Source organism: Triticum aestivum, chromosome 1D (genome assembly GCF_018294505.1).
Source record: "Triticum aestivum cultivar Chinese Spring chromosome 1D, IWGSC CS RefSeq v2.1, whole genome shotgun sequence".
Taxonomy (NCBI): Eukaryota; Viridiplantae; Streptophyta; class Magnoliopsida; order Poales; family Poaceae; genus Triticum; species Triticum aestivum.
Window position 1 is genome coordinate 53,254,505 of NC_057796.1, and position 24,068 is coordinate 53,278,572.

The 24,068-nt window shown below is 43.1% G+C and overlaps 1 protein-coding gene and 1 long non-coding RNA gene across 2 annotated transcripts; one reads left to right on the forward strand and one right to left on the reverse strand.

The window, feature by feature from the left end:
- Positions 1-3,653: 3,653 nt before the first annotated feature.
- Positions 3,654-7,063, reverse strand: LOC123180244 (uncharacterized). The gene is made up of 3 exons (XR_006490791.1): positions 6,344-7,063; positions 6,032-6,154; positions 3,654-5,844 (listed from the first exon to the last, which is right to left on the reverse strand). It is a non-coding gene; the product is annotated as an uncharacterized lncRNA (long non-coding RNA).
- Positions 7,064-17,143: 10,080 nt separating this feature from the next.
- On the forward strand, positions 17,144-20,748 carry LOC123180245 (protein Rf1, mitochondrial). The gene has a single exon (XM_044592241.1). The coding sequence runs from the start codon at positions 17,321-17,323 to the stop codon at positions 19,760-19,762; it is 2,442 nt and encodes an 813-aa protein (XP_044448176.1). The 5' UTR covers positions 17,144-17,320; the 3' UTR covers positions 19,763-20,748.
- The last annotated feature ends 3,320 nt before the right edge of the window (positions 20,749-24,068 follow it).

Below are 24,068 nucleotides of genomic sequence, written 5' to 3' on the forward strand. Positions count from 1 at the left end.
ATAACCATCTTTGATTAACGAGCTAGTCAAGTAGAGGCATACTAGTGACACTCTGTTTGTCTATATATTCACACATGTACTATGTTTCCGGTTAATACAATTCTAGCATGAATAATAAACATTTATCATGATACAAGGAAATAAATAATACTTTATTATTGCCTCTAGGGCATATTTCCTTCAGTCTCCCACTTGCACTAGAGTCAATAATCTAGATTACACAGTAATGATTCTTACACCCATGGAGCCTTGGTGCTGATCATGTTTTGCTCGTGGAAGAGGCTTAGTCAACGGGTCTGCAACATTCAGATCCGTATGTATCTTGCAAATTTCTATGTCTCCCACTTGGACTAAATCCCGGATGGAATTGAAGCGTCTTTTAATGTGCTTGGTTCTCTTGTGAAATCTGGATTCCTTTGCCAAGGCAATTGCACCAGTATTGTCACAAAAGATTTTCGTAGGACCCGATGCACTAGGTATGACACCTAGATCGGATATGAACTCCTTCATCCAGACTCCTTCATTTGCTGCTTCCGAAGCAGCTATGTACTCCGCTTCACATGTAGATCCCGCCACGACGCTTTGTTTAAAACTGCACCAACTGACAGCTCCACCGTTCAATGTAAATACGTATCCGGTTTGCGATTTAGAATCGTCCGGATCAGTGTCAAAGCTTGCATCAACGTAACCATTTACGATGAGCTCTTTGTCACCTCCATATACGAGAAACATATCCTTAGTCCTTTTCAGGTATTTCAGGATGTTCTTGACCGCTGTCCAGTGGTCCACTCCTGGATTACTTTGGTACCTTCCTGCTAGACTTATAGCAAGGCATACATCAGGTCTGGTACACAGCATTGCATACATGATAGAGCCTATGGCTGAAGCATAGGGGACATCTTTCATCTTCTCTCTATCTTCTGCAGTGGTCGGGCATTGAGTCTTACTCAACTTCACACCTTGCAACACAGGCAAGAATCCTTTCTTTGCTTGATCCATTTTGAACTTCTTCAAAACTTTGTCAAGGTATGTGCTTTGTGAAAGTCCAATTAAGCGTCTTGATCTATCTCTATAGATCTTGATGCCCAATATATACGCAGCTTCACCGAGGTCTTTCATTGAAAAACTCTTATTCAAGTATCCCTTTATGCTATCCAGAAATTCTATATCATTTCCAATCAGTAATATGTCATCCACATATAATATCAGAAATGCTACAGAGCTCCCACTCACTTTCTTGTAAATACAGGCTTCTCCAAAAGTCTGTATAAAACCAAATGCTTCGATCACACTATCAAAGCATTTATTCCAACTCCGAGAGGCTTGCACCAGTCCATAAATGGATCGCTAGAGCTTGCACACTTTGTTAGCTCCCTTTGGATCGACAAAACCTTCTGGTTGCATCATATACAACTCTTCTTCCAGAAATCCATTCAGGAATGCAGTTTTGACATCCATTTGCCAAATTTCATAATCATAAAATGCGGCAATTGCTAACATAATTCGGACAGACTTAAGCATCGCTACGGGTGAGAAGGTCTCATCATAGTCAATCCCTTGAACTTGTCAAAAACCTTTCGCAACAAGTCGAGCTTTATAGACAGTAACATTACCATCAGCGTCAGTCTTCTTCTTGAAGATCCATTTATTTTCAATGGCTTGCCGATCATTGGGCAAGTCAACCAAAGTCCATACTTTGTTCTCATACATGGATCCCATCTCAGATTTCATGGCCTCAAGCCATTTTGCGGAATCTGGGCTCACCATCGCTTCTTCATAATTCGTAGGTTCGTCATGGTCTAGTAACATAACTTCCAGAACAGGATTACCATACCACTCTGGTGCGGATCTTACTCTGGTTGATCTACGAGGTTCAGTAATAACTTGATCTGAAGTTTCATGATCATCATCATTAACTTCCTCACTAATTGGTGTAGGTGTCTCAGAAACTGGTTTCTGTGATGAACTACTTTCCAATAAGGGAGCAGGTATAGTTACCTCATCAAGTTCTACTTTACTCCCACTCACTTCTTTCGAGAGAAACTCCTTCTCTAGAAAATTTCCGAATTTAGCAACAAAAGTTTTGCCTTCGGATCTTTGATAGAAGGTATACCCAACAGTCTCCTTTGGGTATCCTATGAAGACACATTTCTCCGATTTGGTTTCGAGCTTATCAGGTTGAAGTTTCTTCACATAAGCATCGCAGCCCCAAACTTTAAGAAACGACAACTTTGGTTTCTTGCCAAACCATAGTTCATAAGGCGTCGTCTCAACGGATTTTGATGGTGCCCTATTTAACGTGAATGCAGCCGTCTCTAAAGCATAACCCCAAAACGATAGCGGTAAATCAGTAAGAGACATCATAGATCGCACCATATCTAGTAAAGTGCGATTACGATGTTCGGACACACCATTACGCTGTGGTGTTCCGGGTGGCGTGAGTTGCGAAACTATTCCGCATTGTTTCAAATGTAGACCAAACTCGTAACTCAAATATTCTCCTCCACGATCTGATCGTAGAAACTTTATTTTCTTGTTACGATGATTTTTAACTTCACTCTGAAATTCTTTGAACTTTTCAAAGGTTTCAGACTTATGTTTCACTAGGTAATTGCCCGTGCGTTGCTACGGGAGCAACAATTTCATCACAACAAGAGTATTATGAAATGGTGTTATGAGGTCACCAGAACATATACCCGATCTTACAAACATGATATTTTGAGTAACATTAATAAGATGCATAAGCATTGATTTAACACACACGTGTCAAAGCAAGCATGAATAATGGATTGTAAACACCATGATAGCCAAGTTCAAACTAAAGGAAGCAAGTTCACGTCATGATAGTCAAGTTCACCGAAACTCTATTTCAGATTATTTTTCCTATGATGGAGCTGAAATATTCCTATATACTTGTAGGAATCATAAATCACCAGGAAGCACCGTCATAAATCACTATAGTCAATAGTTCCTTTGCAACAAACTGGAGCTAGTAAGATGAAGAAAACGGTACCTAATTGCTAAACCGAAGTGTGGATAGATACTTATATTTAGTATTTAGACACTTGTATGCTAAACCAAACGGTACCTGATTGTCATAAATCACTATAATCATTATTTAGTATTTAGACACTTATATTTTAAAAGGTGGATAGATACTTCAAACCTTACATATGCTAGCAACCAAGATTGCTATTTAAAATTAAGACCTCCCTATGGTCCAGCTCCTCTGTAGTATTGGCTCGCCTCGTCGTTCTCATTCTGCACAGGTTTTGTTTGCCGAGGTGGCATCAGCTCCATGGTGGCCTCCTCCGAGCTCCTGAGCTCATCGACGCCAAGAAAAAACTGAAAAAGAATCTTGCTATTTATACATGACGACTACAACAACAATAATTATGAGGGTATACAAGACCACCATTGAAAGACTTTGTAACACTTGTTTTATGGGGGTATAAGCTCTCACATTCTGTATTGCAAGTCAGAAAGCAAAAAATGATAATTAGTTTCCATTTCCAGTATGCAAGACAGAAGTTTATACATAACTGCTTATTGTCGCTAATGTGTTTTTCGCTCCCAGCAAGAATAAACAAATGGGAAGAAATATATCTACTTACTACAACTACTTTTCTTTTCTGTCTCAGCAAGAATATGCATAAATGTGAAGAGAATATAGCTTACAGGAATATGTGCGATCATTGTTCATATACATACCGAGAAATAACGAATACCACCTATAAATTGTTCCGTACAACAATTCTGCAGTGCAAGATAATCGAAGAGGATAAACAATTGTGACTTTGTTTTTAACAGAACCTCGTCAGAGGGCCAGGAGCTCTGGCATTTCATTATAGAAGAAGAGAATTGATCCAGTTTATAAGAGAAACCGGATCGAAAACCTCACAAAGTGGCCGGTTTATAAGGATAACCGAGCCGAAAAACCGCACAAGCAAGGAAGCCTTGTCGACCACACGACACAAGGCCACAATCGCAACAAACACACACCCCCAGCTCCGGAGCCGCCGCTCCGACATCCCCCGCCCGCTCACGAGCCATAGCGCCGCACGGTTCGAGGGCCCTGTAGCCCTTGCTACAGGAGACGACCGACCGCAGACCACGAACGCTGTGCCAAACATCCGGAGCCGCCGCCCCGACTTCCTGCCAGACCAACCCCTCGGGCCGCGTCCAACCAGGCCGACGACCTCGCTACCCTTGTAGCACCAAGTCGCCGCCCAAGCCATGCAGAGCCACGAACCTACCCCATAGAGCCGTCGTTGCATCGCCATCCGAGGCCGCCGCCTCGGCGTACTTCCACCGTCCGGAGCCGCCGCCCCAGCTTCCACCGCCTAGTCCACGACCCAAAACCTGCACAATTGTCATGAACCCACCATCCCACAAAGGTCAAGGATTCCAAAGCGGTGCCTTCAAGAAGGTAACAGCATAAATGTCGCCACCGCCCGCTCCGATAGAGCTTGGGTTTTCACCCAGAATCACATAACAATTGTGAGAATAAATGGATGTATCTCCACGATGAGGCCTTCAAGAAGGTACGCGACGCTCAAGAACGCCGCCATCATCGGCACCGACCGGAGAAGGTGCAAGACTTTCGCCCGGAGAACAACATTTGTGCAAGGAGCGTTGCAGCCAACCACCAGACCCACCTGCATGATGCAACGGAGCACCACGCCGTGCCATCACGCCTCCGGCCTCCGGCCACAGCCACAACTACCTCAAGCCCAGCCCTCTGCTACAGAACAAGCAGAAGATGAGCACACCAGTACAGGGACGGAGACCAATCTCCACAGCCACCGTAGCATAAACACCATCGCGGCACCGGCGTGCCGCCGTCCAAAAACTGCAGCTTTCCGCCACCACCGCAGCTCCCCCAGCCGAGGGAGGGGACTCCAGCACTCAGCACGCCCAGCAGCCGGCACAGCAGCACGCCAGAGTGCCACCACCGGCAGATCCGGACGTCGGTCGTCAGATCCGCGGCGGTAGCACCGCCCCGAACACCCTCAGTAGAGAGTCGGAAGGAGCAGCGCCGCCACCTTGCCCGGGGCCGCCGCCCCGGCTTACCTGCGCCGGCGAGAGGACCCGCCGCCGCCCAGCCGCAACCAGGAGTGGAGCTCCGTCCAGGGCCGAAGCCGCACGCCACACGACGAGGAGGCCCCGCCGCCGCCGTCCGCCGAGCGAGATTTGCCCGTCGGCATCCCCCAGCGGCGGCAGGGGAGCGAGGAAGGAGCGGGGAGTGGGGGCGGCGGCGGCTAGGTTATCGCCCGTGCCACCCCCCTGGGAGCGACGCGAGCAAGGAAGGAGCAGTATTCAGCTTGTTCTTCAGTTTGGCTTTTTGAAATTTAAACAATTGTGACTTGATTGCATGAGATACTATTCTCATGATAGATATATACTGACCATATCACATAGATGTGGCTACATGTATGCATGCTAGCAATGGCCAGCCACATCCAAAGAATAATAACACGTACGATTCCAAATAAAATTCAGTCAGGCACATTTGGTTCAATGTATTTTTTAGTCACCTTATGTTTTTCTGATGTTCAGGTGTGTCAGGTCATTCTTCCAGAATTGATCTTAAATATCATGCTTGAACTTATTTTTGATGAAATATCAACACTATGCCTGAATGCAATATAGCAAGACCAACTCGCCCTACTGAATGTACATGGGTACCATTAATCGCGGACCTTTGCTGAACAATTCAGGTAAGTTTAGAGGGGCAACATCTACCCGTTTAACATTTCTTTTACATTCTCCAAGGCTCCGATATCTGAGTGCGATAACACATGACACAAGGTTTGTCTCAAACTCATTCATTGTGACCAGGTCCTGAAAAAGAAAATAACTTATATCAGTTTAATTTTCGCACTTCAAGAACCAGACTGTCATTATCCAAGATACCAAGGAAAAATTGCATATCTCATTTACAGAACATAAATGATGGGAAGAATGATGTATGGTGTAATCCTATGCTAGATAGATTCACTGACGAACAAATAAGAAATCAAAAACTCACTGCGGTTCTCCTGGTTCAGCAGCCGCGCCTTGTTAGACTCATGTTTCGGCAGCCACACCTTTTAGATTTGGGAGCCAATTCGCGGATGAAGATGGCAACAGAGCATGTTCTCCATGCACCATCCTAAAGAAATAACACCAAATATGATCATTAGGGAACAAATTAAATATTTGGTTGCTTTATTTGACGTTTAAGAATGAAATTTTCAGATGTAGCTGCACCTGTAACCATCTACGTACCTTGTAACACAGCAATCGACTTGATTAGAGAAGAGGAAAAAACTCAAGCAATTATCCTGTACAGAAATATTACCTCATTGTATTTCCAATTCTTCCGTCCCTTTCACTCCATCAGGGATATGTTCAAAAACCAGCAAATCCTGATTGCATCACTTGTACAACACTAAGTAAGAAAGGAATGTTGATGTGGGACATGGAGTGCTACAGACAAACACTGCCTCATCCCAGCACAGAAGGGCCGCGGGGCGAAGGTACAACACACATGTGGTGCCACGGTGGTGTAGCTCTTCATTGGACGCCACGGAGGAAAGGAGAAGACGGCCTTGTCCAGGCCACATCTTGGAGGCGGGGAGGCTGTACTGCGGGATCGCCGTGGTAGGCGGACTCGAAGACGACCGGCCAGCAGTTTCGCCGACGCGGCCGCCAGATCTGGTAGAGAAAACAGGCTGGACCAACGTGGGGAGAGAGGAGGAGGTAGATGACCACGCCCCCATCAGATTGGTGCCCGACAGGCGGCCCCTTCCATATCCCACGTTGCAAGGAGAGGGAACAAGGTCGATCCGATGCACGGGGTGGATGGGGAGCGGCGGCGGCTCCAAGAGAGAGAGAGGGAGTATGGGAGGTGTACTCTGATGGGGTGTGTAGCGGCGGCGGTGCTTGGGAGGGGAGGAGGCAGCGTCGAGCCTGTCAGGACGGAGTGGATCGGTGCTAGATGGGATTGCATCCCGACGTTTTCGGCAGGGACGATTGCGCGTGAAAAAAAAACTTAATCGACGATGGACGAAGGCGGACGAAACGAAGGGACGTAAGAGGGAAAACCGAACCTTACATTTCTTTTAGGTAGTAGAGAAGAGTAGAGATAGAGATTAAGTAGATATACCCATATCTGCTTAAATCATCTGTGAAGGTGAGAAAATAACGATATTCGCCACGAGCCTCAACATTCATCGGACCACATACATCTGTATGTATGATTTCCAACAAATCTGTTGCTCTCTCCATAGTTCCGGAGAACGGTGTTTTAGTCATCTTGCCCATGAGGCACGGTTCGCAAGTACCAAGTGATTCATAATCAAGTGGTTCCAAAAGTCCATCAGTATGGAGTTTCTTCATGCGCTTTACACCGATATGACCTAAACGGCAGTGCCACAAATAAGTTGCACTATCATTATCAACTCTGCATCTTTTGATCTCAATATTATGAATATGTGTATCATTACTATCGAGATTCAACAAAAATAGACCACTCTTCAAGGGTGCATGACCATAAAAGATATTACTCATATAAATAGAACAACCATTATTCTCTGATTTAAATGAATAACCGTCTCGTATCAAACAAGATCCAGATATGATGTTCATGCCCAACGCTGGCACCAAATAACAATTATTTAGGTCTGAAACTAATCCCGAAGGTAGATGTAGAGGTAGTGTGCCGACCGCGATCACATCGACTTTGGAACCATTTCCCACGCGCATCGTCACCTCGTCCTTAGCCAATCTTCGCTTAATCCGTAGCCCCTGTTTCGAGTTGTAAATATTAGCAACAGAACCAGTATCAAATACCCAGGTGCTACTGCGAGCATTAGTAAGGTACACATCAATAACATTTATATCACATATACCTTTGTTCACCTTGCCATCCTTCTTATCCGCCAAATACTTTGGGCAGTTCCGCTTCCAGTGACCAGTTTGCTTGCAGTAGAAGCACTCAGTTTCAGGCTTAGGTCCAGACTTGGGTTTCTTCTCCTGAGTAGCAACTTGTTTGTTGTTCTTCTTGAAGTTCCCTTTCTTCTTCCCTTTACCCTTTTTCTTGAAACTGGTGGTCTTATTGACCATCAACACTTGATGCTCCTTTTTGATTTCTACCTCCGCAGCCTTTAGCATTGCGAAGAGCTCGGGAATTGTCTTACTTATCCCTTGCATATTATAGTTCATCACGAAGCTCTTGTAGCTTGGTGGCAGTGATTAAAGAATTCTGTCAATAACGCTATCATCCGAAAGATTAACTCCCAGTTGAATCAAGTGATTGTTATACCCAGACATTTTGAGTATATGCTCACTGACAGAACTATTCTCTTCCATCTTGCAGCTGAAGAACTTATTGGAGACTTCATATCTCTCAATTCGGGCATTTGCTTGAAATATTAACTTCAACTCCTGGAACATCTCATATGCTCCATGACGTTCAAAACGTCATTGAAGACCCGGTTCTAAGCCGTAAAGCATGGCACACTGAACTATCGAGTAGTCATCAACACGCGACTGCCAGGCATTCACAATGTCTGCAGTTGCTGCCGCAGGTGGTACACCCAGCGGTGCTTCCAGGACGTAATTCTTCTGTGCAGCTATGAGGATAATCCTCAAGTTACGGACCCAGTCCGTGTAATTGCTACCATCATCTTTCAACTTTACTTTCTCAAGGAACGCATTAAAATTCAACGGAACAACAGCACGGGCCATCTATCTACAATTAACATAGACAAGCAAAATACTATCAGGTACTAAGTTCATGATAAATTCAAGTTCAATTAATCATATTACTTAAGAACTCCCACTTAGATAGACATCCCTCTAATCCTCTAAGTGATCACGTGATCCATATCAACTAAACCATGTCCGATCATCACGTGAGATGGAGTAGTTTCAATGGTGAACATCACTATGTTGATCATATCTACTATATGATTCACGCTCGACCTTTCGGTCTCCGTGTTCTGAGGCCATATCTGTTATATGCTAGGCTCGTCAAGTTTAACCTGAGTATTCCGCGTGTGCAACTGTTTTGCACCCATTGTATTTGAACGTAGAGCCTATCACACCCGATCATCGCGTGGTGTCTCAGCACGAAGAACTTTTGCAACGGTGCATACTCAGGGAGAACACTTATACTTTGATAATTTAGTGAAGGATCATCTTATAATGCTACCGTCAAACAAAGCAAGATAAGATGCATAAAGGATTAACATCACATGCAATCAATATAAGTGATATGATATGGCCATCATCATCTTGTGCTTGTGATCTCCATCTCCGAAGCACCGTGCTTGTGATCTCCATCTCCGAAGCACCGTCATGATCACCATCGTCACCGGCGCGACACCTTGATCTCCATCGTAGCATCGTTGTCGTCTCGCCAACTTATTGCTTTTACGACTATCGCTACCGCTTAGTTATAAAGTAAAACTATTACATGGCGATTGCATCTCATACAATAAAGCGACAACCATATGGCTCCTGCCAGTTGCCGATAACTCGGTTACAAAACATGATCATCTCATACAACACATTATATCACATCATGTCTTGACCATATCACATCACAACATGCCCTGCAAAAACAAGTTAGACGTCCTCTACTTTGTTGTTGCATATTTTACGTGGCTGCTACGGGCTTAGCAAGAACCGTTCTTACCTACGCATCAAAACCACAACGATAGTTTGTCAAGTTGGTGCTGTTTTAACCTTCGCAAGGACCGGGCGTAGCCACACTCGGTTCAACTAAAGTGAGAGAGACAGACACCCGCCAGTCACCTTTAAGCAACGAGTGCTCCGAACGGTGAAACCAGTCTCGCGTAAGCGTACGCGTAATGTCGGTCCGGGCCGCTTCATCTCACAATACCGCTGAACCAAAGTATGACATGCTGGTAAGCAGTATGACTTATATCGCCCACAACTCACTTGTGTTCTACTTGTGCATAGCATCAACGCATAAAACCTGGCTCGGATGCCACTGTTGGGGAACGTAGTAATTTCAAAAAATTCCTACGCACACGCAAGATCATGGTGATGCATAGCAACGAGAGGGGAGAGTGTTGTCCACGTACCCTCGTAGACCGACAGCGGAAGCGTTATCACAACGCGGTTGATGTAGTCGTACGTCTTCACGATCTGACCGATCAAGTACCGAACGTACGGCACCTCCGAGTTCTACACACGTTCAACTCGATGACGTCCCTCGAACTCCGATCCAGCCGAGTGTTGAGGGAGAGTTTCGTCAGCACGACGGCGTGGTGACGACAATGATGTTCCACCGACGCAGGGCTTCGCCTAAGCTCCGCAACGGTATTATCGAGGTGTAATATGGTGGAGGGGGGCACCGCACACGGCTAAGAGATCTCAAGGATCAATTGTTGTGTCTCTGGGGTGCCCCCTTGCCCCCGTATATAAAGGAGCAAGGGGGAGGCAGCCGGCCAAGGGGAGAGGCGCGCCATAGGGGGGAGTCCTACTCCCACCGGGAGTAGGACTCCTCCTTTCCTTGTGGGAGTAGGAGAAGGGAAGGGGGAAGGAGAAAGAAGGAAGGGTGCGCCCCCCTTCCCTAGTCCAATTCGGACCAGACCATGGGGAGGGGTGCGGCCACCTTTTGAGCCCTTTCTCTCCTTTCCCGTATGGCCCATTAAGGCCCAATACGAACTCCCGTAACTCTCCGGTACTCCGAAAAATACCCGAATCACTCGGAACCTTTCCGAAGTCTGAATATAGTCGTCCAATATATCGATCTTTACGTCTCGACCATTTCGAGACTCCTTGTCATATCCCCGATCTCATCCGGGACTCCGAACTCCTTCGGTACATCAAAACTCAATAAAACTGTCATCGTAACGTTAAGCGTGCGGACCCTACGGGTTCGAGAACTATGTAGACATGACCGAGACATGTCTCCGGTCAATAACCAATAGCGGGACCTGGATGCCCATATTGGCTCCCACATATTCTACGAAGATCTTTATCGGTCAGACCGCATAACAACATACGTTGTTCCCTTTGTTACCGGTATGTTACTTGCCCGAGATTTGATCGTCGGTATCTCGATACCTAGTTCAATCTCGTTACCGGCAAGTCTCTTTACTCGTTCCGTAACACATCATCCCGCAACTAACTCATTAGTCACAATGCTTGCAAGGCTTATAGTGATGTGCATTACCGAGTGGGCCCAGAGATACCTCTCCGACAATTGGAGTGACAAATCCTAATCTCGAAATACGCCAACCCAACAAGTACCTTTGGAGACACCTGTAGAGCACCTTTATAATCACCCATTTACGTTGTGACGTTTGGTAGCACACAAAGTGTTCCTCCGGTAAACGGGAGTTGCATAATCTCATAGTCATAGGAACATGTATAAGTCATGAAGAAAGCAATAGCAACATACTAAACGATCGGGTGCTAAGCTAACGGAATGGGTCAAGTCAATCACGTCATTCTCCTAATGAGGTGATCTCGTTAATCAAATGACAACTTATTTCTATGGCTAGGAAACATAACCATCTTTGATTAACGAGCTAGTCAAGTAGAGGCATACTAGTGACACTCTGTTTGTCTATATATTCACACATGTATTATGTTTCCGGTTAATACAATTCTAGCATGAATAATAAACATTTATCATGATACAAGGAAATAAATAATACTTTATTATTGCCTCTAGGGCATATTTCCTTCACTAAAGGCCCCCCTCTTTAGTACCGGTTCATCACGAACCGGCGCTAAAGTGCCACCACGTGGCACGAGCCAGGCCCGGGTGCGTGCAGGACATTAGTGCCGGTTGGTAACACCAACCGGTACTAAATGTTTGGGGGTGTTTTGGTATTATTTTTTATTTTTCCTTTAATTTTGTGTTTTCAATCTAATTTAGTGATTATTTTAGTTGTTAAATCATTAGGTGAAAGTACCGCAGATTAGTTTCGACTGGATGCATGTGGATCCTAGCTAAGTGATCAAGTATATGCCATATCCATATTATACTTGATCACCTATAATTAAGTGATCAAGTATAATATGGATATGGCATATACTTGATCACTTAGCTAGGATCCATCCAGCTGAAACTAATCTGCGGTTTCTTTTATAAATGATATAATAACTCATCATCATCATCATATTAATATAAAAACTCTTGCATCGTATCATCAACAACAGTAAATTAGCTAGCTAAAAATCATCATAGTCGTCATTACCACTGTTTAATCATCATAGTCATTACCGCTATCTAATCAGCACCAACACTAGCTTAAAGAAAAAATATTCACTTGTACCAGAAGCAAAGATATCATCGAGTTCAACATGGTCATCATATTATAAGCGTTCATAACACCACAAAAGCAAATCACCCTTTGAGATTAAGTTCAGAACGAAGAACACGGACATGAGAGGACAAAAGTACTAAGAGCATGAACTAGCTAAATCACTCCTGCTGCTCTCTCTCAGGTAAAAGATCATAGAACATGTATAGCTCTCCTGATTCATCATACTGGAGCATGCAGATGAACCTGTCTCCTAATCATGGGTTGCGCTTCTCATTGCTGCCCCCAGTACTTCTCTGGGATCGTTAACAATTTTGCTCCAATCTTTCACTATTAAGCATTCATCGCTTTTAGAAATCCTGAATGCACTCATGTGCAATGTAGGATATCTTGGCCGTAAGCTAACCATTGACATGTGACCTTTAGTCTCGATCCACTGAGGCACAACTGTCATCGGGAGTCCCTGTTGAAGAACATCGTATAGTAATTATTATACTTAGCAATGAAAGTTTAGCAAAATAATAATGTATGCAAAAGATGCACTGAGGACAAATAGTAAAAATCTTACCATCTTTTGTAAATAGATGTGACCGTAGTTCAATACGATCACTATTGGTCGCACGTTTGAGTACTAACATTTCTAAGTGCAGGAAGAAAATTTTTCTTAACAGTATGAAGATCCTCAAGCCATGAAACATAATGACTTATCTCCTCGCAGTTTAGTTCAGCTCCGGGACGGTAGTAGGTCCTGTCTACCAAGCGTCGGACATGCTTGCTTGAATGGAAATAAGTTGTCAATAGAAATTAGTTGTCAACTATTTTTGAATAAACAATATCAAAGACATAAATATGGTTGAGAAACTCACATAATGGTAGAACTGGAGGCGTCTGCACATCGACCCAGATGTCTCTATTACCTTTAATATCATCTTCCGGACGAATATCAAAGGTGATAACCATATCACGCTCAAATGCATAAGCCTTGCATAGTGCTTGCCAAGTTTTGCATTCAAAATAGGTGTACGTGTCTGCATTGTATAATTTGACGTTGAAAGTATAACCATGCTCGGTCTTCAGGTAAACTCTCTTTACCTCCATAGTTTCCATAGCATTGAAACCTATCTTATCCAAGACAAAAATTCTTGCATGGCAGGGGATGCGCTAGTAGAATAGTGAAAACTTAAAATTATAAGTTGAAGCAAATGAAGCATATATAAGTCATGCTTAATTACGAAAAAAGACTTGTCGTTGTGACTTATTGTATCCACTTCGAAGGTCTCATCCAGCTTGATGCTGAAGCGCCTATCATCAACAAGGAAATTTCTGTCGCACAGGCCGCGCTGGTCTTTACAGTATTCGCACTTAATGAAATCTTTTTCATCGTCACACGACATTTCCTATGTTCATATAGGTGAAACATTAAACACTTACTAGTTCTATTAATTCAACTACTTCTATTAGTTCAACTAGTTCTATTAATTCAACTAATTCAACTAAACATTCAATAAAAATAAACTTGTTCTATTAATTTTCTTACTAAAATAAAGTAGCTAGTTCTATATAGTAATATTTTAATTAGATCATCAAATCTCAGATATCTAAATTTTCTTACTAAAAATAAACTAGTTCTATTAATTCAATTAAGAATTTACTAAAAATAAACTAGTTCTATTAATTTTCTTACTAAAATATATATATAAAGTAGCTATATATAGTAATATTTTAATTAGATCATCAAATCTCATATACCTAAATTTTCTTACTAAAAATAAACTAGTTCTACTAATTCAACTAAGCATTTACTAAAAATAAACTAGTTATATTAATTCAACTAGTTCAAATAATCTCATATACCTAAATTTTCTTACTAAAAATAAACTTGTTCTATTAATTTTCATACTAAAAATAAACTAGTTATATTAATTCAACTAGTTCAACTAAGCATTTACTAAAAATAAACTAGTTATATTAATTCAACTAGTTCAAATAATCTCATATACCCAAAATTTCTTACTAAAAATAAACTTGTTCTATTAATTTTCATACTAAAAATAAACTAGTTATATTAATTCAACTAGTTCAAATCACATATATATATATACCTAATTAATATCTAGCTAATTCATCTAAAATTGACATTAATATTTAACATCTTTTCCATATAATTCATCTAACATTAACATTCTAACATTCTTATCTACGTAATTCATCTAACATTAATCTAAACAACAGAAAACAGAAAATAAGTAAAAAAATATGTGTGTGTGTATGTGTGTGTGTACGAGCGGGGGGCGGCGGCGTACGGGCGGCAGCGCGAGACGGCGATGCGACGGGGACGGCGCGACGACGGGCGGCGGGCCGGGGGCGAGGACGCGATCGAGACGGCGACGTAGTATGGGGCGGCGGCGGCGACGAGCGTGGCGCGCGATGGGCGACGGCGCCGCGGCGGCGGCGATGTCGCGCGAAGAAGTTGGAGAAGAAGTGGGTCGATGAAACTGATTTTTTCGTAAGTGCCATATATATAGGAGGGGCCTTTAGTACCGGTTGGAGCCACCAACCGGTACTAAAGGCCAATTTTCGCCAGGTCAAGCGGCGGGAAACGACCCCCTTTAGTACCCGTTCATGGCTTGAACCGGTACTAAAGGCCCACGCATTAGTACCGGTTGGAGCCGCCAACCAGTACTAATGGTTGTGCGCTGCCACCAGCGGTGCACAATGTTTAGTCCCACCTCGCCGAGCGAAGGGCAGCCGCACTGGTTTATAAACCCAGCCGCGGCTGCTGCTTCGAACTTCTCTATATAGCAGGCTTCTGGACCTAACTTCGGCGCGCTGCCCTGTGAGCCTGCTGGCGCTTCTGGGCCTGTATTTGCAAACCCTAGTTTTGGCAGGCCACTGGGCAACGCCCCAACAAATTTTTATATAATTTTCTTCTATTTATTTCTGAGTAGTTTTTTTTTGCTGTATTTAGTTTCTTTGTGAATATAACAATTTTTATATAGTTTTTTTCTTTTCTGCATTATTTATTTTCTGCTATTTATTTTTGAGTAAATTTTTTATATAGTTTTTGTCTTTTCTGTTTTATTTAGTACCGGTTTTATATAGTTTTTGTCTTTTCTGTTGTATTGAGTAATTTTCGTTAGGTCAAGCGGCGGGAAATGGCCCCCTTTAGTACCGGTTGGAGTTCAAATAAGTTTAAAAAACATTGAAGTGCCCGTGTAACAGATGAGTTCTCGTCCGAAACCCTGATACTCCGAAAGTGTCTTTTCTGCTATTTTGTAGTTATTTTCAATTTCACCGTCATTTAGCTCTCTAAACAAATCGGTAAATGACTGAAAAACAGCAAATGATGTCAGAACGTGTTGAAAATTGATGACGTCGCTTTGAATGAGGCATACTGAACGCAAAAATAGGCTGGAGTTTAAATAAGTTTAAAAAACATTAAAGTGCCCGTGTAACAGATGAGTTCTCGTCCGAAACCCTGATACTCCGAAAGAGATTGTCCAGTTTGTACACGATGTGCGTCCAGTTTTCGCCATGACCCTCTCTACTCTTTTGCACATGCTATGCGTGTGAAATGATGATACCATGCCAAGTTCCAACATTTTCAGAGTTCATTTTGTAGTGATTTTCAATTTCACCGTCATTTAGCTCTCTAAACAAATCGATAAATGACTGAAAAACAGCAAATGATGTCAGAACGTGTTGGAAATTGATGACGTCGCTTTGAATGATGCATATTGAACGCAAAAATAGGCTGGAGTTCAAATAAGTTTAAAAAACATTGATTATCATAAAAAATACATTGATTATCAATGATCTTTTTGTGTACAATCTGAATTGTCAATATGAGTCCTCAACGGTTTAGAAACCGGTGAAGATTCATATTGCGACCACAAATTCTACACATAGAGTTCAATGAAGACCAAGTGCTTGTGATAGTTTGAGAAGTAACATATTTAAGGTGGTAAAAATCTTGCTAGGGGAGCGAGGTGGGACTAAAAACAGCCTGCCACAACCTCTTTACTACCGGTTCGTGCCACGAACCGGTACTAAAGGTGCTGGCCGGGCCCCATTCTCTTTAGTACCGGTTCGTGGTACGAACCGGTACTAAAGATCTCCTCCTGCCTAGCCGTTTGAACCAGCACTAATAGACACATTAGTGCCGGCTCAAATGCAAACCAGCACTAATGTGTCTCATATTTGACCCTTTTTCTACTAGTGTTTGGAGCCTTGCTTGGACGTGTGCACAAAGGAACATGTTGAGCCGTAGCACTCGTATTACTAATCATATTCGGCGCAGCCATAATTTAGTTAGTCATTTCTTTTCATGACAAACTTTACTACAGCTGTCGTTTGGATTGGCTCTTGTGCTGGCAGTGTCTTCCCCCCCCCCCCCCCCCCCCCACACACACAAATAATTCTTAAAATTTGACTACATAGATCTGGAATTTGTATGTGTACAGATTAATCTCAAAACGTATTTCTTGATTTTTATAATTTTCACACACACACTCGATAAAATTGATGATCGATGCTAGGGCAACTCCAACATGCCGGCGCATTTGGTCAACGCGTGTAGACGCTTTCCCAGCCCAAATTTGTGTCTGATTTGCGTCCACATAGACACGAGATGCCATGGGCCCGCGTATCAGCCGCCCAACTACCTCACGTGGTCATAGTCAATGCCGCCACCTACTTCGGACCCACATGGCAGCGGCTGGAACCGTCCAGAGCCCACCCTCATTTTAAATGGCAAGCGTGCCGAAGTGAGAGGGCCTCATCCATTTTCCACTTTCGTCCACATCTGCCCGCTCGTGCCCCTCGGCTGACCCAAATAGATAAAAAAAACAGATAAAAATCGCATCCGTCGGGCTGGTTGGTGTCGCCCTTGTGTGATCTGCCTCCACAAGCAAGCAATATCCCCCAACTCAAAGCTAAGCAATACCGTCCAGTACGCGCCCTCTGCAACGGCTGACCGTCCAGTACGCGCACAGCGCCTCCCCCGCCTCTCCGCCATCTCGACACCGATGTCCCGCCTCCACCTCCTCCGCCGCCGCTGCTCCACCTCCATTTCCACCTCGCCGCCTTCACGCTCCTGGTCTCCCCGCGCTGCCTTTGCCGCTGCCACAGAGCGCGTCCGCGCCGGGACGCTCAGCCCGGAAGACGCACACCACCTGTTCGACCAATTCCTGCGGCAGTCCACCCCAGTCCCCGAGCGCTCCCTGAATGGATTCCTTGCCGCCCTCGTCCGTACGCCGGCCTCAGAATCCTGCAGAGACGGGCCCTCCCTCGCCCTCGCCCTCTTCAACCGTGTCTGCCGAGAAGAAGCCGGCCTGCGGGTGGCGCCGCCCACCATCTTCACCTACAACATCCTCATGAACTGCTGTTGCCTGGCGCGTCGCCCGGACCTAGGACTTGCCTTTTTCGGCCGCCTCCTCAGGACTGGCCTGAAGACAAACCAGAGCTTCGCCAACACCCTCCTCAAGTGCCTCTGCTGCGCAAAACAGACAGACGAGGCTGTCAGCGTGCTGCTTCATAGGATGTCCGACCTCGGCTGTGTGCCTGATGACTTCTCATACAACACAGTTCTAAAGAGCTTGTGTGAAGATAGCAGGAGCCGGCGAGCGCTCGACCTGCTCCAGATGATGGCGAAAGAAGGAGGTGTCTGCTCCCCTGATGTGGTCACATATAACACAGTCATCCATGGCTTCTTTAAGGAAGGTGAAATAGGCAAGGCCTGCAATCTATTCCATGAAATGATGCAGCAAGGGGTTGTGCCTAATGTGGTGACATATAACTCGATTATCGATGCATTGTGCAAGGCCCGAGCAATGGACAATGCAGAGTTGTTCCTTCGCATGATGGTTGATAACGGTGTTCCACCAGATAAGGTGACATATACTAGCATGATCCATGGATATTCCACTTTGGGCGGATGGAAAGAGGCAACTAAAAAGTTCAGAGAAATGACAAGCAGGGGTCTTATACCAGGTATTATCACTTGGAACTCGTTCATGGACTCCCTCTGCAAGCATGGAAGAAGCAAAGAAGCTGCAGAAATTTTTCATTCCATGTCTGCAAAGGGCCACAAGCCTGATATCATCTCCTACACCACTCTTCTTCATGGGTATGCCAATGAAGGAAGCTTTCCTGATATGATGAGTCTCTTTAAGTCAATGGAAGGCAACGGTATTGTAGCCAACTGCCAAGTTTTCAACATATTAATTGATGCATATGCTAAACGAGGAATGATGGACGAAGCTATGCTCATATTTACCGAAATGCTAGGACAAGGAGTCAATCCGAGTGTAATCACCTACTCAATTGTGATAGCTGCACTTTGCAGAATGGGTAGGCTGGCCGATGCTATGGATACGTTCAGTCAGATGATTTCTGTTGGAATGAAACCGGACACAGTTGTTTATCATTCCCTAATTCAGGGTTTCTCTACACATGGCGATTTGGTCAAAGCGAAAGAACTGATATATGAAATGATGAACAACGGTATTCCTCGTCCAAACAGTGTATTCTTCAGTTCAATAGTAAACAGTCTATGCAAAGAGGGGAGGGTTGTGGATGCACATCATATCTTCGACTTGGTTAAAGACTTAGGTGAGAGACCTAACATCATTATGTTTACTACGCTGATTGACGGATATTGCTTAGTCGGTGAGATGGACAAAGCATTCAGAGTACTTGATGCCATGGTATTAGCTGGCGTTGAGCCTGATGTCGTTACATATAGTACACTTGTCAATGGCTATTGTAGTAATGGAAGGATCGATGATGGGTTGATTCTGTTCAGAGAAATGTTGCATAAGAAAGTTAAACCTACAACTGTTACATATAACATCATACTGGATCGATTATTTCGTGCCGGGAGAACAGTTGCTGCAAAGAAAATGCTCCATGAGATGATCGGAAGTGGAACACCTGTGAGCATGCATACATACGGCATATTTCTTAGAGGACTTTGTAGGAATGATTGCACCGATGAAGCAATTGCCCTGTTTCAAAAATTAGGTGCACTGAATGTGAACTTCGATATTACAATACTCAATTCCATGATTAATGCAATGTACAGGGTTCAGAGAAGAGAAGAAGCTAACAAGTTGTTTGCTGCTATATCAACCAGTGGGTTGGTACCTAATGCTTCCACTTATGGAATCATGATCAGAAATCTTCTAAAAGAGGGATCAGTGGAAGAAGCTGAAGACATGTTTTCATCAATGGAGGAGAGTGACTGTGCTCTCAGCTCTCGTCTTATAAATGATATCATTAGAACATTATTGGAAAAGGGGGATATAGTCAAGGCCGGAAAATACATGTCTAAAGTTGATGAAACGAGCATCTCACTTGAAGCTTCAACTAGTTCGTTGTTGTTGTCTCTCTTTTCCGGGAAAGGGAAATGTCGGGAACAAATAGAATTGCTCCCTGCAAAGTACCAAATTTTCGATGGAATCAGTTGATGCACTGGACTTAGCAGATAAGCCTTGTCATGGTTCGGAGTTTCCTCTCAATGAGCTGGGTGATGGTGCCACCATGGTGTTCTGGGCTGGTGCTTAGCCACTAGGCGTGCATCCTATGGGCATTGTTCCTATTCTGCAAACCATCTCTACACAAGGGCTGTCTCGTGCGTGATGTGTTTGCTAATGGTGAAAATTTACTAATATTCAGGAGCAATTCGCAGCAGATGCTAACACTGAGTTTATCGAGCTCTTGCTACTGTATCAGGCTATTTTGAGTTCTCTGAACCTGAGCATATCTAGCGCATTTTGGGCTGAGGGTAATTATAATGAAATCGATGGACTATTCTACGTTATCAAGCTATTTGGATTTCTCTGAACCTCCAGTACCAACAACTTGCAATGATGGAGAGCTATTGAAACGTGTGTATATAAACTCGGAACCTTCATTCAATCTCCTGTACGTCCTCCGGTTTATGATGAACGAAAAATTGTTATAAGAGAAGACAAGAATGAGCATGGTATAATGGTCTTCTGTATACAGCTTTAGTTGTAGCACTACCATGAAAATTAATGACGTTCCTTCAAATTCAACTTTAGTTGTATTTTTTTATGGTTTGCAATTTTTATGTGTGGACTATTTTATATAGCCCTGTGTACAGCCCTCTTTCCTTCAAATTCCTATGTTCAATTTTTTGTACTTCAAGCAAGTTTAGTAATTACTAATAGTGATCTGAATAGAGGTGAGCTTGAGTTCTTCAAAAACAGCTGCCGCCATGAACCCATTTCTGCATGGTCTGAATAGAAAGAAGCCAGGCTATCAGATTCAGTTGGCCACTCTGTTCCCGCCAATACGCTCCATGAGTTGATGGCCATGTAAATTCCTACTCCCTCCGTCCCATAATGTCAAAAACGCTCTTATATTATGGGACGGAGGGAGCAGTTGATAACATAGATCCATTAGCTCCATATATAACAGGTTAATATCATGTCTGAATGGCCCTTGCTTATCAATCTGTTTTCATATGTACATGTGAAATTTCACACTTCTTGGGAAAAGCTATTTGAAGTTCTCCTTTATTATTCTTGCAGCGGGATCTATTTTCCTATGTGTGCATAGTTTGTGGTATTCATATAGTCGAGTGGTTTCAACAACCGAATGCATCTATGCTTGACACGATTAAGCTGCACAAAGGCAGCATTACCTTTCATATCCTTTCTAGGTATCTCAAAAGGAAGAACGTGTTTATGTGCCCAATATCCTTTTAGCTTATTATTATCCAAATCGTTCTCTGCTGTGACGAGGATAGAGTTTCGTACGCACAAGCATTTGCATGTCATTGGACTGGAGGATTTGCTTATCCTGTTTATTGAATTCAGCTGTTGTACTGTAAACTGTACTACGTTGACCTACTCTTTCATGTATATCATTCGGATACAGTTTCTTTTTTTTTTTGAATTACGGATACAGTTTCTCTTTTTTTTTGAATTACGGATACAGTTTCTCTTTTTTTTTGAATTACGGATACAGTTTCTCTTAATTTATCTTTCATCTGGAATTGTACTTTAAACTGTACTGCGTTGACCTGCCCTTCCATATATCGTTCGGATACAGTTTCGCTTAATTTATCTTTCATCTGAAATCTGAGAGTATCATATCTGTGAGATCATGTTCTTCTCATTTCTTTCCCCTGTTTTTAAATCTTTTAAGAGCTACAAATTATGGTGGCTCAGTCCTTGCCCTTGACCCCATCCTTTCCATACTGTTAAATTATGGTGGTTTCATCTAGTATGTCAAATTGCCAGCATCTGACAGAATCAGTAATGGTTGCCATCCTTCTGTATTTGTTTAACTTTCTTTCCCAATAACTGTTGTTTATTGCAGCATTGATCAATTATAAAAAAGAGGATCATCTCCATACGTACTTTCAGGGTAAACATGCCTCTTTGCCGACCACTTACAGAAATGCAAATATTTCTGCATCATGGTTTTTATGCTTGCTCCACAAGTGATTATTTCGGTCAATGCTGCTTGCATCCTGGGGATAGGAAGAACAACAAATTACCAAGGGATTCTAGCGGGGCCATTCTAGATGATCCATGCCCCTTCGGCCGCTCTGAGGCTTTCTACTCCCGAAAGCCTTCTACTCAGCATGCATTGGATTGTTGTATGCTTCGGGCTCAGGGTGCGCTCCTTCCTGTGCTACGGCAAGGCTTCCATCGCCAATGGCCGTAGAGGAAGAGGTAACACACGCTTTACTGCGCCGTTCTTCAATTGTACTAGAATTAATATTTTTTCTCCCAATGGTTATTAAGGTAATTAATATACCAAGCATACCAGAAGGTGGTCGAGCAAATTCGGACCCTCGTTAGTGCTATAGGGCCTGCCATGAGAGTCGGTCCTTCCTATTTTGGGAAGATTTTTTATTTTATTTTTTGCTTTTTACGCCTATCGGTTTTACTTCTTCTTTCATTTTCCTGTTATTTTCAAATCTGTTTTCTTTCCCTTTTTTTAATACTTCATTCAATATTTTTTCAGATTTATGAATATTTTTTATATTCAGGAACATAATTTTATTTCATAAACATTTTTCAAATACATAAATGTTTTCTTAAAAACTGTGAACATTTTCTAAAAAATTGTTAAGATTTTTCATGTTCGTGAACACTTTTTAAATTTACAAACATGTTTAAATCCATGAAAATTTTAAAATTTGGTGCTATTTTTAAAAATTCATGAAGTATTTTAAAACTTATGATCAAAATTTTGAACATTTTTTAGAATTCATGAATATTTCTTTCTCATTCATGAACAAATTTTAATTTATCAAAATTGCTTAAACTTGTGAATGTATTTTAAAATTTATGAACATTATTCATAATTCAAAAAAATCTAGAATATTTTTAAAATATTTTTAATAGAGAACAAACAAAATAAAATATAAATGGCTGAAAAGGGAGCGGAAAGAAATCTCCAACGCAGTATATACATAGCGCTCTATAGGAAGTGGCCCTGAACGTTTACTGGCAATTGCGAACCAATCTGTGGTTGGATGGTTAGAGGGACTGTGGTATCCCCAGCCCACCAGAGTTCAAGTCCTGGTGCTTGCATTTATAACTGGTTTAATTTCAGGATTTCCGGCGATACACATTCAGTGGGAGGAGATGTTCCCGTCGACGACGAGGTGACTACGGTGACTTCGTAAATTTTAAGATGATATGTCGACTCAGTCTTTCAGAGGCGCTCATAGGGGTAGGGTTTGCGTGTATGGATTCATTGGGATGAGTGTATGCGCGTGTATATAAGCGCTTGCGTCTGTACTGTGTTCAGAAAAAAGTTTACTGGCAATTATAGATATTATTTCTATTTTAAAAGTATTTAATAAGGTACCAACCAAAAAAATAAAAAGTCGGCTGAAAAACCAATTGTGAAAAAATGTGAGTGCAATATGTTCCGCAACTCCGCCGGCGAGTCCGGTCCGAGGTTGCGGAGCGAGAGCGAGCGTCGTAGACGAAGTAGTCGAAGTATGCGAAAGTAAAAGTGACACAGGGAGATAGAGGAGACCAGCTTTATTAATCAATGATCAGGTGTTACAATGATGGCTCCTCGTTGCTTTATATAGGGGGTATGTGGTCAAGGGATAAGTACCCACTTAACGTAAAGTGGGGGAAACGGGAGGGGCTAGCCCCGTGCGATACGCACGAGGCCGCCGCCACACTCGGTCGCCCCGGTTTCCCAACACTCCCCCTTGGGTAATTATCCGTATATCCATGCCTCAAAAACTCCGAAAAACCCAGTGGGAAAAAATGTGGAGAAAGAGCACACAGTATACGTTGTTGTATTGCACGAATTGCCTCGTCAAAAACCTCGTGTGAGAAACATCAGGAAAACTCACTCAAGGGAAAAAGAGTACAATCCACTCAACCATCAAGTTGAGTACTCGATCATCAGGATTGAGATTTTAGCGAAGAGTTTGTGAAGTTTCTCCCCCTGAACCTTGCATCTCTCTAAGTCTCATCATACCGATTCCACGCACACACCTCTCTAAGGTTGATGCCGGTAATGATTTAGTGAACATATTAGCAAGATTGTCACATGACTTAGTATGCAAAACTCTCACCTCGTTCAACTGTTGCAGCTCATGCGCATAGAAGAACTTGGGACTAATATGCTTTGTGAGGTTACTCTTCACATAACCCATCTGGACTTGTGCAACACAAGCAGCATTATCTTCATAGATAATGGTAGGGGTTTGTACGGTGTTCAGCCCACATGTCTGCTGAATGTGGCCGATCATCCGCCGAAGCG

Coding starts and splice junctions, on each gene's coding strand:
- LOC123180245 (XM_044592241.1), top strand. CDS start 17,321: ATGTCCCGCCTCCACCTCCTCCGCCGCCGCTGCTCCACCTCCATTTCC.